A 14,670-nucleotide genomic window follows, 5' to 3' on the forward strand; every position below is an offset into this window, starting at 1 on the left:
ATTCCTAGTAGAATTTCTGGATCAAAGGGTGTTTTACAATTGTGATAGATTTTTGCCAAATTGTTTTCCAAAGAGGTTATAACAATTTACATATTGGTTAGTGTTGTAAAATGGTATTTCCCTACTTCAAGACTAACACAAACTATTATCAAAATTTTGTACATTACGAATATAATAGATGAAATATGGCATTTTACTGTTTTAATTGTCACTACTTTTATTATTGGTGAGGTTAAGCATCTTTTTCTAGACTTAAGAGCCATCTGTATTTCATTTTCTGTGAAGACACCATTAAAATACTTTGCCCATTTCTCATTTGGGTTGTCAACTTGCTTTTTAAAACTCATTTGGGGGATCTGATCAAATATTTGGAAAATTGGCCCCTCCTCTGTGATATAAATTATAAATTTTCCCCCACTTGTCTGTTTTTACTCTGCTTTTGGTATTTTTTGCTTTGTAGAAAATTATGATTTTTAGCCCTAGCTGGTTTGGATAGAACATTGGCCTGCGGACTGAAGGGTCCCTGGTTTGATTCCGGTCAAGGGCACATACCAGGTTGTGGGCTTGATCCCCAGTAGGGAGTGTGCAGGAGGCAGCCAACCAATAATTCTCTCTCATCATTGATGTTTCTATCTCTCCCGCTCCCTCTCCTTTCCTCTCTAAAATAAAAAATATATATATTTTAAAAATTGTGATTTTTAAAAATCCTTTCTAGGTCTCTTAGTATTTTTATGGTTGGTTATTCATTTTTTTGTTTGTTTTATATTTAAGTCTTTGATTCACAATATTCTGTTGTGAGAAATGGATCTGGTTTTTCCCTGCACATGGCTACCCAGTTGCCCCTCACTACTTACAAAATAATCTACCTTCCCCCCTACTGATTTAAACATATCTTAATCATAAATTCTTGTATCAATTAGGTACATATCTGGACTTTTTGTTATTTTTTACTGATTACATATAGATGAGTCACTTCTAGCCCATGTTATTTATTGCAGTTTTATTTTCATGATGTTGAGTCTTTGTCATAGTCATTATAGTGTTTGCCAGTACTTGTTAATGAGATGTGAGCAGAATTGGTATGTCATTTCTGTGCTGAGCTTGTCATTGTCAGTCTGAGACCCTCCAGAGTCTCCTTTTCCTTTGCCATGATAACCTACAATGTTTAAGATGATAGCTGTTGCCCTAACCGGTTTGGCTCAGATAGAGCGTCGGCCTGCGGACTCAAGGGTCCTGGGTTCGATTCCGGTCAAGGGCATGTACCTTGGTTGCGGGCACATGTGGGGGGTGTGCAGGAGGCAGCTAATGTTTCTCTCTCATCGATGTTTCTATTTCTATCCCTCTCCCTTCCTCTCTGTAAAAATTAAAATATATTTAAAAAAAAAAGAAAAAGATGATAGCTGTTCTTTTAGCCTGTATTCTTGAGAGTATACAATGAAGCTCTCCCTGCTGTGTCCTGATGGATTTGTAGTATGAACAACAAGTAAAATTTTCTTTTTAGCCACTAAGATTTGGGATTGTTAAGACAGCAAAATTTAGCTTATCTTTACTAACGCTGTCTTCCTATCCAAGAATATGGTATACCTTCCTTTTTGTTCGAGTATGTGTGTGTCCTTCTGGAAAAAGGTTTTGTATAACTCTTCCATATTATTCCATAAGTGTATATCCTGGTAGTTGTGTTTTTAAAAAAATATTTTTATTTATTTCAGAGAGGAAGGGAGAGGGAGAGATAGAAACCTCAATGATGAGAATCACTGATTGGCTGCCTTCTGCACACCTCCCACTGGGGATCAAGCCCACAACGGGGGCATATGCCCTGATAGGGAATAGAACCGTGACCTCCTGGTTCATAGGTCGACGCTCAGCCATGCTGACTGGGCAGTTTTTATTTTTGTGGTTACTATGGTAAAAGGACTCTCTTTTTCTATGATATCTTCTAACTCATTATTTGTATAAATAAAGGCTAGATTTCTCTATATCAATTTTGTATGCAGCCATTTATGGTATTCAAACATGTGAAAATTTTTCAATTGATATTTTTGAGTTCTCCAGAACTCAAATATAATCATAGCACCTATCAATAATAATTTTTTACATTTAGATTTGCCAATTTTTAAACATCTAATTTCTGTCTCTTGATTATCTGAATTGGTTAGTATCTCTAAAACTCTGTTAAAAAATATTGGTGATATGGCTACAAAGTCATCTTTATTCATTTGACTGCCCTGAGTAACAGCTATGAGTGCCTTCCCATGGCCCCACGTTATTTTTCTAAAAAACAGTTCATATTCAAGTGTGTTTAAAGGATCACTTACATAGATATTCTCTTTTTTGAAAAAGTTGTAAAATGTTCTTAACCTAAGTCAATTTCTTTTTTGTTCTTATTTTCTCCATTCTATGTAACTCAGATGGCCAAAATATAAGCCATTTCATTGCTACTTATTAAAAAATAACTATAAATTGATTAAAAAGATAGTGGCAATAATGAACATCCTATATAATAATCCTATACAATAAAAGGGTAATATGCAAATTGACCCTAACGGTGGAACGGCCAGTTGCTATGACACGCACTGACCACCAGGGGGCAGATGCTCAATGCAGGAGCTGCCCCCTGGTGGTCAGTGCCCTTCCACAGGGGGAGCTCTGCTCAGCCACAGGCTGGGCTGAGGGTTGCGGCTCTGCAGCTCTGTGGCAGCACTAAGCCGTCAGTAGGACATTCCCCAAGGGCTCCTGGGCTGCTAGAGGGATGTCTGACTGCCAGCTTAGGCTTGATCCCCTGGGGAGTGGGCTTTTAGCCAGCAGGTGGACATCCCCTAAGGGGTCCCGGACTGTGAGAGGGACCCACCCCCCCAAGTGCACGAATTTTTGTGCACTGGGCCTCTAGTCTTTCTTATATTTGTCAGTAAAAATATGCTAACTTTTAGGTTGAAGTACATTTTTGTCATATTAAAGTATCCATTTGCTCCTGTTTCATTATGTTTTTAAAAAATCAAGAGTAGATGTTGAATTTTGTTAAATTTGTTAAATCACATTTTTTATTAAATGTGATTTTGACATGTCATTTTCATATGCATTAAAGAAAATATTACTTTCTCCTCAGATCTATTAATATAATTAATTATATTAAACCATCATTGCATTTCTGGAATAAATCCTATTTGTCCTAGGTATATCTAGCCTTTAAATATTATGAAGTTTGTTTGCTAATGTTTTATTTAGTTTTTTTTACATTAATTAGTAAGTTTGATTGGTGCTATCTTTGTCAATTTAATTTAATTAAGTATACTAAGTTAACACAGAAAATTGACCTGTTTAAGTATTAAATGATCCATATGTTTAGTAGGTTCTAAGCTATTAATTATAACCCACAAAAGGGACCTAAGAGTTGTTTCCTCTCTCTGTGTGTGTATTTATATATGTATGTAAAACACCTATGTTCAGAAACATATCTTCAATGATTCCCTTTGCCAACTACTGCCCCCAAAATCCAAACTCTTTAACATGCCTTTTAAGGCCTTTCATAATCCAGCCATTCCAGTCTCCTTCCCACCATATCCTTTCATATATCCATGGTCTAAAAGTCTCAGACTATTCACCACTCCCAAAATATAACTTCCATTCTCTTACATTTGTACTAAGTATTACTTCAATATGGAATTCCTCATCCCCTTCTTCCCAAACTTAAGGTTTACCTGAGATTCTGTTTAAAATACAGATCTCGAAACCTACACATCAAGATTTTGATTAAAAAGGTCTGGGGAGACTTGGAATCTGTATTTTAAACAAGTATTTCCTCCTTCCCCGACAAATGATTCAGTACACACTTTGAGAAATATTGGTATTCTGAAAAGGGAGAAGATCTAGGTATGCTTCCCAAATATGCTATTTATTTATGTGACTTTAGAAAATAAATTAGCCCGGTTGGTATGGCTCAGTGGTTGAGCATCAAGAGGTTGCTGGTTTGATTCCTGGTGAGGGCAAGTAACCCAGGTGCAGACTTGATCCCCAGTGGGGGCATGCAAGAGGCAGCTAATCGCCTCTCTCTCTCCCTCTCCCTTCTTCTCTCTGTAAAAATCACTTCAAAAATATTCTAATTTTTTCCCCCTCAGATTCCTTTTCCTCTCTTCTAGTACAGGGATGGTGAAACACAATTTTTTTTAGGAGACCCAAAGATGGTAGTATGCATTATAGTAAAGAGAATACATTTTTATGACTATTCCTCAAGATCCTATTCAACATCTTCTTATAAAGCCTTCTTTATTTCTCTTACTATAATTAATTATGCATTTCTTTTTGCTCAAATAGCATGTTTACATTTCTATTTAGCATTTGTTTCATTCTCTCTTTGACATAGTTAATTTATTAGTCTCCTATTCTGGCTTTGAAATTCTTTGAAGGCAAGAACACTGTGTTTTTTATAATTGTATTAGAGGCCCGGTGCACAAATTTGTGCGCCAGTACGGGTCCCTCAGCCTGGTCTGTGGGATCAGGTCAAAACTGGCTCTCTGACATCCCCTGAGAGGTCCTGGATGGGAGAGGGCACATGCCAGGCTGAGGGACGCCACCAGTGCTCTATCGGGGCGGGGGGTTGGGGGATGCGGGAAGTTGGCCAGCCGGGGAGGGACAGTGGGAGGGCTCCAGGGTGTGTCCGGCCCAGCTTAGTCTTGAACAGCCGGACCCCAGCAGCAAGCTAACCTACTGGTAGGAGCGTCTGCCCCCTTGTGGTCAGTGCATGTCATAGAAAGCAGTTGAGTGGCCTTAGCACATCATTAGCTTTGATTGGTTGAATAGACAACCGGATGACCGAACACTTAGCATATTAGGCTTTTATTATATAGAAATATGTCTTGTACATATTAATACTAAAATTTTAATGTATTAAAATAATAATAAACAACACTATTATAACACTAAACTGTGAAGGGTTAATGAAAATTTGACAATCATATAGATTTTTGAAAGTTTAGTCATATATGGAACTAGATTAAGATTTCATTAAGTAAGCCTCCTATCCCTATCCCATCCCTCCCTACTTATTAAGGATGAGATGAGAATTGAAATAACTAAGGCCAGGTTTGCTGAGATAAGGAGAGTAATTATATCAATCTAATTCTTATTAATTTTTTTCCAGAAACAACATAATCAAAAGATTACAAGCCATCCAAAACAGTGGCAAAGGTTATGAGACCCAGAACCTTTACATAATGCTGAACAGAATTGATGGCTACCAGGAAAAGATGATGGGGGTCTGGACCAAGAAGCAGAAGTCTCTAGAGCAGAACCGGAATCAGTGCCTGAGGAAAATGATGTTCTTATTTAGCCAGGTAATCTGTTTTCTATTCCCTCGGGCTACTGTAACAAACTTTATGGCTTAAAACAACAGAAATGTATTCTTTTAGAGTTCTGAAGGCCAGTTTATGAAATCAAGATGGAGAAAGAATCAAGACGGTTCTTTTTGGAGGCTCTGAGAAATGTATTCCATGTCTTTCTCCTAGAGTCTGGTAGCTATAGACAATCGTTGGCATTCATTGGCTTGTAGCTGCATAACCCCTATCCTCTGCTTTTGTTTTTCCCTTAGCCCTTTTCCCAGCTTGTCTGTCTTCACTTCTGAATCTTACAAAGTCATATGTCATGGATTTAGGACCCACCTGTTTAATCCAGGATGATCTCATCTTGAGATCCTTGACTTAATTACACCTGTAAAGACCCTTTTTCTAAATAAGGTCACATTCACAGGTTCTGGGTGCACATATCTGGGGCGTCACCATTCAATCAATTACACCGTGACTTCAGTGAAACGCCTAAATTGACAATAGGAATACTGGCTGGACTTTCTAGATGAGAAAAGGTTAGAATAGGAGAGACTTCTAGAAGTGTTCAATTCGTTCCTAGTCAACCCACATCTACCAGCCTCTCTTGAAGTCACTACTCTCCAACTGATTCATGACAGTTACTCCTTTCCTCACAACTATCAGAAAGCAAGTTTTAATTTGGTGAGTTTACAAGAAAAGCAATAAGGATGTACTTAACTTGCTTACATAGCACCATACACAGAAGACCCTGTTTAACTCTAGCAATCCACTCATTGTGTCCCAGAGCCCCCTCTGAGGTGACCTTCCACAAAGTTATAAAGGTGAGACTAGAGCTCTTTGCTCTGGGATTACATGCTCCCATTACATGTTCTAGCCTGAAGTTCTGGAACATCCTGGGAATTCTAGGAACATTTTGTATCTATATATCCTTTCCTTTCACTAAATTAATTAATTTAGTTACTTAATAAGATCAGTTTACTTGCTACTCTAGAAGGTACAGAGACTTCTCATCATAGCCTGATTCAAATCAGACATATTCTGAATTTTCCAGAAGGGCTACATTTTAAGAATTAAAGCTCTTTGTAAAATAAAAAAAAAAGGATATTTTGACAGTTTTTTGCTTGGAAAATATGGCCAGTGTAAGTAGAAAGCAAGATCAGTTGGCAGTGTCATGAACTGTCTAACAGGAATCACAATATCTAGGGCATGTCAGAGGATGAATAGGGTCTGGGGTCCAGGCAACCTTAATCTGGATGATAAGGTGGGTATTAAGGCATAAAGAAGAGAGAGGAAAAAGCAAAAGAGAGAAGAAGATAGAAATGAAATAAATACCTTTCCCTGAGTCAGGGTGGTGGTCAAGAGGTTGGTTCTGCTACCATACTACATGGGTTCAAATGAGCTTCACTACATACTAACTAGGAGACCGTGGGCAAGCCACTTAAATTTTCTGAATTCCAAACCCCTATATATAAGACAAGGCCAATAATAGCACCTATCTCATAAGGTTGTTGTAAATATCAAGTGAATTATTATGTAGAAAGCATCTGACATTCAGTAAGGATTCAGGAAATGTTTTCATCATTGCATTTGCATAGTTCTTACAATTTATGAAGTGCTCCCATATATATTGTTATACAGTTCTCACAACAACCCTGTGTTATTATCCTTCTCATAGAATAATGAGAACGAGGTGCAGATAAAATTAGCAACTAGCTCAAAGTTACACAGCTAGGAAATGAAAGGGCTAGGATCAGAGCTTACGCAGGAGCCAGGCTTATATATATTATAGCTGCCACCACTGAAATTATGTTGGAGGTGGGGTGGAGGTTGAGGAGTAGTTGGAGAAGGGGAGAAAGAGAATGGAGAAATAGGTTTTGCAAATCCATGATAAATAAAGAGTCATAGTTAAGCGAGGGCCAGCTCAGAAGACCTTCCTGAAGATTCTGGCCCTTTCTTTTCATTGTTTCCTTTTTTATTTATTTATTTTTAGCTCCAAGATATATATCAATTGAAGCTTAGTCAACCTGTACCTTTGTTCATCGACAAAAAGCAGAAACCTACGCCTATCAAATTTATTCAACAGCCATTCCTAGAGCTACCAAGGAAAGAGGACAGAAAATCTGATATATTCAAGAAATTTAGGTATGTGGTAGGAAAGACTGACATTAAACTTTCTTTGGATGGTATGCTTTTTTTTTCTGCCCAAGATCTTTCCCTTCCCCACAATTATCATATGGTATAGTGGAGAGTCTAAGGATTATTAATTTTCTTAGCTATTTTAACAAGAGGCTTATTTGTATATATTCCTACTTAAATATTTAACATCCAATTTTGAGTTCCTTTTTTAAAAAGAAGCTGACCCATTCTTACTAAGCAACAAATTAATACACAATGAAGAAACTTAGAAGTATTACTTAAAAAAAAAAAAAAGGTAGGAACTTTGGGAAGGAAGTGGAAAAAGATTGTTGCTGGGGAAAAAGAAAAAAGTTTTCTGGATATGGTCCATATACAGTAATCCAGGCACTAAGAAGGCAGTTTTAAAATGGATTACTAGGTAAAATCATGGAAATGCAACTTTTTTGGGGGGAGGTAGGGCAATTTCAGCAAATTCTGCTGTTTTAATTCATTTCTCAGTCAAAGTGGGCATGACTAATGTTCCTCAGTGTGAGGAAGGGCATTATAGGATAGGGTGGTGGTGGTGTTGAAGAAAAGAGGGGAGAATAAGAATCATAGCTTTTGATTGCCTATGGAGTGCAGGGGAGTTTGGCGCTTTCAATTAGTGCTCTCTGACTCTCTAGACAAGAAGACCCGATGGAAGCTATCTGGAATGCTGATCAGTCCACTTCAAGCTACCCAATAACTGAGAAGACATCAATACCTTCACTGTGGGCCCAGCTGGGTGGGTACCCACCTATTCCCATGCTGCTCCAGTTAGATGTTCAGTCTACCTTCAGAAAATCTCTTGCATCCATTCAATCACAGTAAGTTAAGGACTGGAAGCATTCTGATAATTGGGTTTTTGGTCAAATCCCTTCCTCCCTCCTCCCCACCCAACTTAACTTTCTCTTACAGCACCAAGGAGTTACCTAAAGTATTAGTGTTTCTCTCTGGAGGCCTGCAGATGTCACTATGGAATAATATAAACAAAGCAACCAGTTATAATACCACAAAACCTAATCTAACACTAGATCAGTCCACTTTGAATTCCACCCTTTATTATTGGGATTTTATTATTGAAGGTACCAGAAAAACCATAGTAGCATGCTTCTGTCCACCTCCTGGTTCAGTAACATACCTTAAATGTAGCTGTCATATCTAGGCCCAACTTGAGATAAATTAAGTGCTTGAATCCCAGGATATACTGAAGAATAGGGAAGGTGGGTGATGTGGGTCCACCTTTCCAAATTCTGTTAAACCAGATTCTCACTTGATGATTTCATACTCTCAGAGTGAGTTAGAGATTAAGAGTCAATTACTTTGTAAATCCTAGTTTAGCACTTCGGAATTTGGTATCTATTATTAGGGTTACCAGATTTAGCAAATAAAAATATAGGACACCCAATTAAATTTGAATTTCAGATAAGCAACCAACGATTTAGTACTATAAGTATAGTCCATGCAATTGTATTCTTATATTAAAAATTATTTATTTTTATCTGAAATTCAAGTTTAACTAGGCATCCTATATTTAATATGGCAACTCTTCTATTGTGCCAAAACCTCTATTTTTTACAGCTATTGCAAAATATGTATGTATTAATTTTAATGTAGAGGTAGATGCCTGAAAACTTTCAGAGTAAGAGATGCTGAAAACAGTGGGGGGAAAAATTAAGACATTACAAGAAAATGAAAGTCTTGGATTTTTGCTATTTTTCACTAAAATAGAATAAGTACAGGGAATATCAATTTTTAGAAATCTTAAATTAGTAATAATGGATGTTATATAATCAGTTACTATTTATACTTCCTTTTTTCTCACTAGAATCTCTTCAAGGTCCTTCCTTCCCCAAAGAGCATTATATTTAATTTATGTTGTGTCAATTAAAGTACAGACCAAAGATTTTCTTTCCTTCTGGGTTTAGTTATTTCTACTGTCCTTTAGGAGTCAGTTTAAACTATCACACTTTCTGAGCTATCTTCTCTGACTCCTATGTGCTCTCAATGTATCTTGTAATTAACAATATCCTAGCACTTACCATTTTGTGTTGTTGGTTTTTTTTAAAGATATTTTATTAAGCCCAGCCAGCGTAGCTCAGTGATTGAGCATCAACCTATGAACCAGGATGTCATGGTTCGATTCCTGGTCAGGGTACATCCCGGGGTTGCAGGCTCGATCCCCAGTGTGAGACTGCAGGAGGCAGCCAATCAATGATTCTCTCATCATTGATATTTCTAACTCTCTCTCTCTCCCTTTCCCTTCCTCTCTGAAATCAGTAAAAAAAAACTTTTAAAAAGATAATTTATTGAATTTTAGAGAGAGAGGAAGGGAGAGGGAGAGAAACATCGACGTGAGAGTGGAATATTGACTAGCTGCCTCCTGCACGCCCCCAACTGGGACCCAGCTCACAACCTGGGCACGTTCCCTGACAGAATCAAACCGCCCAACCAACTGAGCCACACTGGCCAGGGCTTAACATTCTTTTGTTCTTGTTAATCCTCACCTGAGGGTATTTTATCCATTGCTTTTCAGAGAGAATGAAAGGGAGGAGGGTGGGAAGAGAGAGAGAGAGAGAGAGACACATCCACTGGTTGCCTCCCGCATGTGCCCCAACTGGGGGTGGGGAATGAACCCACAACCCAGGTATGTGCCCTTGACTGGGAATTCAACCCGAAACCCTTCAGTGCCCAGTCCAATGCTCTAACCACGACTACACTGGCCAGGGCTTACCATTCTGTATTATAATGGTCCTGTTACTCCCCTGATTTGAGACTACATTTTGGGGCGATTACTTGCTTGTTGTGTCCAACTGTCTCTACTTGTGTTCTGCCTGCTTTCCTTGCAAGAACATTTGCTAACTACTCACTACGTGTGCCAGGTACTGTAACTAGGTACTGAGATACAGTAAGTGGGAAGGTTTCAAGAGACCATGGTTGCCAGGCAGAAGGAACAGTATGTAGAAAGATCCAGGGCCAATAGTGTATGGCTGCTTCTGCTTTATCTCCTACAAAATAAAAAAAATATGAAATGAAAACCTTCCTACTCCCCAGGTCCCTTCCTTCCTGTTTCAAACAGGGGTGACTAGAACTAAAATTTCTCTTTCTGCCTTGATGTGTTATATGGTACTTGGAGTTACTGCCATCTTTGGCAACAATGAGTTGATAACCACAGGACAAAAAGAAAATACGCCAAGAATTACAGAAAAAAGAGATAAGTAAAAACCTGTCCTTGATGACATCCAGTTGTTAGATACACCCATTTGTTTCTGGGCTTTTAAAGTGAGTAATAAATGGTCTTATAGCTTCAACCATCCTTAGCCAGGGATTGTTCCTTGCAGCAATAAGTACTACTGACTTATTCAGTCTATATTTTTCCCCTCAGGAAAGCCTTTCCTAACTCTGCCTGTTGCTCTTAGGTGTCAGCTCTCCACACTCCCATAATATCCTAAGCTTATTACTCGATCATTATATTTTCCCACATATTATAATTATCTGTTTATGCATCTGTCTCATTGTATCCTCAGAGGTCTGACACTTTGCCTGGCCCATTAGAAATATTCAAAAGAGTTTAATGATGAATGGATAAGTCTATGTTTTTGTCCCCAAAGAGGTAATAATCAAAGCAGGGGGTGAGGAAATACTGAGGAATTACAAAAGATAACAACTATCAAAAAACAGTTTTCAACAGGACTCTCTTAGAGAAAAGAAAGCCTTGGAAGTTGTAGAATATGTGCTGGAATTCTTATTGAGGAAAATACTACTCCCTGTTAAATAATAGTAATAACAGTAACACTTCACAATTGTGTGGTGTTTTTCACCCTGATTCTAATATCAAATTTTTCACCCTGATTCTAATATCAAATTTAACCTCACAACCATCCTGGTGAGGTAAATAGAGCAAGCATTTTAGAAAATAGGAAGCTGAGGCAGAACCACACTTTCAAACAAGTTATATTCACCACTAGAGGCCCGATGTGCGAAATTTGTGCAACGGGCTCGGCACCCCCCGCCCTCCACCACGGCTTCGGCTGGAAGGTCATCTGGTCTAATTAGCATATTACACTTTTATTATTATAGATACTGTAGACATGAAACTTACCTTAAGCTAAATTGCTTAAATATTTTTCTTCCACTGAGGTAAATACTATCTGATGTGAAAAATCTTACCAAACAGTAGACAAATATTAGGGTCAGAATGATGAGATCTGCCATTTCTCTGAAATTTACCCTATGTCTCTGTGACACTGTTACTCGGTGTCACACATAAGCATATACACACACATACTGTCTTTCACTATTCAAATCTTGTTTAAAATATAGGTGGAGAAAGCTGACACATAGTGTGATGTGTCATAATCCTTCACTTCCCTAAGGGATGGTCCTACAGGGGGGAGGGGTTGCATGCTTGAAAATAAGTAAAAGGTTCAGATGCTTGCCTTGACTTGTTACAGCATTTTCCCTAAGGAGGGGAAAAAAGACTTAGGACACAAGTCATGAATTGGAAAGTTGCCGGGTAAATACAGAATCAAGGCAGAGGAAGCTACTTATGTGCTATCAATGATTGTGACATAAGATTGTGATTTGGATTTGTCTCCATGGTCAGGATGTACCAACAACCTGGACAGTTATGCTTGCTACACAGCATGCTGCTTCTCCCACTTTTCTTTCTTTCTTTCTTTCTTTCTTTCTTTCTTTCTTTCTTTCTTTCTTTCTTTCTTTCTTTCTTTCTTCCTTTTTCTTTCTTTCTCTTTCTTTCTTTCTTTCTTTCTTTCTTTCTTTCTTCCTTCCTTCCTTCCTTCCTTCCTTCCTTCCTTCCTTCCTTCCTTCCTTCCTTCCTTCCTTCCTTTCTTTCTTTCTTTTCTTTCTTGAACAATAAACACCTTTATTACATGAGCTAAGATAGGAGTGGGGAGGAGTTATTTGCCTTTCTGAGCCTTGATTTTCCTCAGATAGAACTCCAGCTCCTCTAGTGCATAGACATTTGCTCTGACACATTGGCCTGGTCTTAAAGGGTTGCATACAAGAAGCTTGCCTGGTGGATCTGTTCCTCTAGAAGACTGCTAACTTTGCCATTATTTTCCCTTTCATCATATTTCTAATGAATTTTCTTTGATAATTTTTACAAAACTATATTTTATTGATTTTTTACAGAGAGGAAGGGAGAGGGATAGAGTTAGAAACATTGATGAGAGAGAAACATCAATCAGCTGCCTCCTGTACACCTCCTACTGGGGATGTGCCCGCAACCAAGGTACATGCCCTTGACCGGAATCGAACCTGGGACCTTTCAGTCCGCAGGCCTATGCTCTATTCACTGAGCCAAGCTGGTTAGAGCTCTTTGATCATTTTTGTTCAAAAATCTCTTCCTCCTCAGGAGTCAGCTCGGCCCCCTTCTTGTGGCCCAGGGGCAGTGCATAATGGGTATGGGGTGCTGTCAATGAGCACGATGTAGTTCTTTACTAGGATATTGGTGTGGACCAGTTCGTAGTTGGATGCATGGTAGACAGCATCCACAATCCTTGTTTTGCGTGAACAACACGTGTCAGACGGGATGTGTGCAGGAGGCAACCAATCGGTGTGTCTCTCTCATATCCATGTTTCTCTCTCACATCGATGTTTCTCTCTCTCTCCCTCCCTCTCATTCACTCTCTCTAAAAATCAATGGTAAAGCCCAGCTGGTGTGACTCAGTGGCTGAGCATCAACCCATGAACCAGGAGGTCACAGTTCAATTCCCAGTCAGGGCACATACCCAGGTTGCAGGCTCCATCTCCAGTAGGGGATGTGCAGGAGGCAGCGATCAGTGATTCTCTCTCATCATTGCTGTTTCTATCCCTCTCTCCCCCCTCTCCCTTCCTCCCTCTGAAATCAATAAAACCAATATTTTTTAAAAAGAACTTAAAAATTTTTAAGCAAATAAAAATTGATGGAAAAAATGTCCTCAAATGAGGATTAACAACAACAAAATGAGATATTTGTATATGGAATACCAAGCATAAATTAAACACACTTTTTTAAAAAAGAAAGAAAAGAGAACCAACATGATGGTGTAGGTCAAGCATGTCAAACTCGTGGCTCGCAGGCCGCATGCCTCATTTATTTGGCCCGTGTTAGCCTTTGAGTTTGACATACTTGGTGTAGGTAAATTCCGGTACTTGCCGCCTCCCACGACCACATTAAAATTACAACTAAAATACAGAACAACCATCATTCAAAACCATCTGAAATCTGGCTGAATGGAAATCCTACAACTAGAGAAGATAGCACATTGAGACTGGTAGGAGGTCTAATAAATAAAAAGGTATTGCCAAGCCCTGATCTTCCTGATTTTGGTCTTGGGAGACATTTTGCCATGTCAATTTTACTAGTTTAACTTTGTGAGTTCTGGGGCATTCTTATTTTCCCTATGAGTCATCTATATTCTCATAAATGTATTTAAGAGAAATTTGTAATAAGATTAATTATCTTGTCTTGTTTCCAGGTTTAACAAGAATCCCAAGCGACTGTAAAATTAAACAAGCATGTTGAAAGTAAAGTTCAATGTTTTGGTAAAATGATTATTTTGCTTTCTTTCACGTATATACATTGCTTTGTCTATCCTTTGCTTTTACACTCTGCCTATCAGTCATTCAGGTTAAATATCTTCATTTCCAGAATACTACCATGATCACTCAAGAAAAAAATATCTTTAGCTCTATATTATTAGAAACACAAAGCTTCAACAAACACTGGGGTAGGCTGTCATTAAAAGGACATCATACAGCCCTTGACAGGATCGTAAAGTGTCACAAAAAGATGCCTCAGAAATAAAAAATGAATGATATTAAAAGAAAAGAAACCCATCAGAAACCCCTGAAGGGTCAGAGGTGGTTATGATTTGGTAAAGAAGGGGAATAGTAGCCTGGACCGAGGAGGGCCAGACTCCCAACATAGAGAGTAGACTTGGAGAGAAATTTTGAGCTGAGCTCTTTTGTAGACACCACATTGCCCACCATAGATCATTGCCTTTTCCATCAGCCCTACAACACCGAAAACAAGTTTGTAGGGGAACACTATTAAGATGTAAAATTAAAAAAAAAAAACAGTAAGTGCTGGTTCAACCAACAAACATCTAAGCGTTTCCTCCTACCTTCTCCTAGAGGCCTTTTTCACCCAGGGAGCCAAGTACATTTTTAGAAGAGAACAAAGCCCAAGAGAAGG

At 38.5% G+C, this 14,670-nt stretch overlaps 1 protein-coding gene across 1 annotated transcript in view; it reads left to right on the forward strand.

The window, feature by feature from the left end:
* FAM186A (family with sequence similarity 186 member A) overlaps positions 1-14,020 on the forward strand; it is a 98,444-nt gene extending 84,424 nt beyond the window's left edge. Inside the window, exons 12-16 of the mRNA XM_054718608.1 lie at positions 5,135-5,327; positions 7,306-7,457; positions 7,847-7,849; positions 8,114-8,296; positions 13,952-14,020. Of these exons, the coding sequence (XP_054574583.1) occupies positions 5,135-5,327; positions 7,306-7,457; positions 7,847-7,849; positions 8,114-8,296; positions 13,952-13,979 (559 nt within the window). The 3' untranslated portion in view covers positions 13,980-14,020. The remainder of the gene's footprint in view (positions 1-5,134; positions 5,328-7,305; positions 7,458-7,846; positions 7,850-8,113; positions 8,297-13,951) is intronic.
* The last annotated feature ends 650 nt before the right edge of the window (positions 14,021-14,670 follow it).

This window comes from Eptesicus fuscus, chromosome 7 (assembly GCF_027574615.1).
Source record: "Eptesicus fuscus isolate TK198812 chromosome 7, DD_ASM_mEF_20220401, whole genome shotgun sequence".
Taxonomy (NCBI): domain Eukaryota; kingdom Metazoa; phylum Chordata; class Mammalia; order Chiroptera; family Vespertilionidae; genus Eptesicus; species Eptesicus fuscus.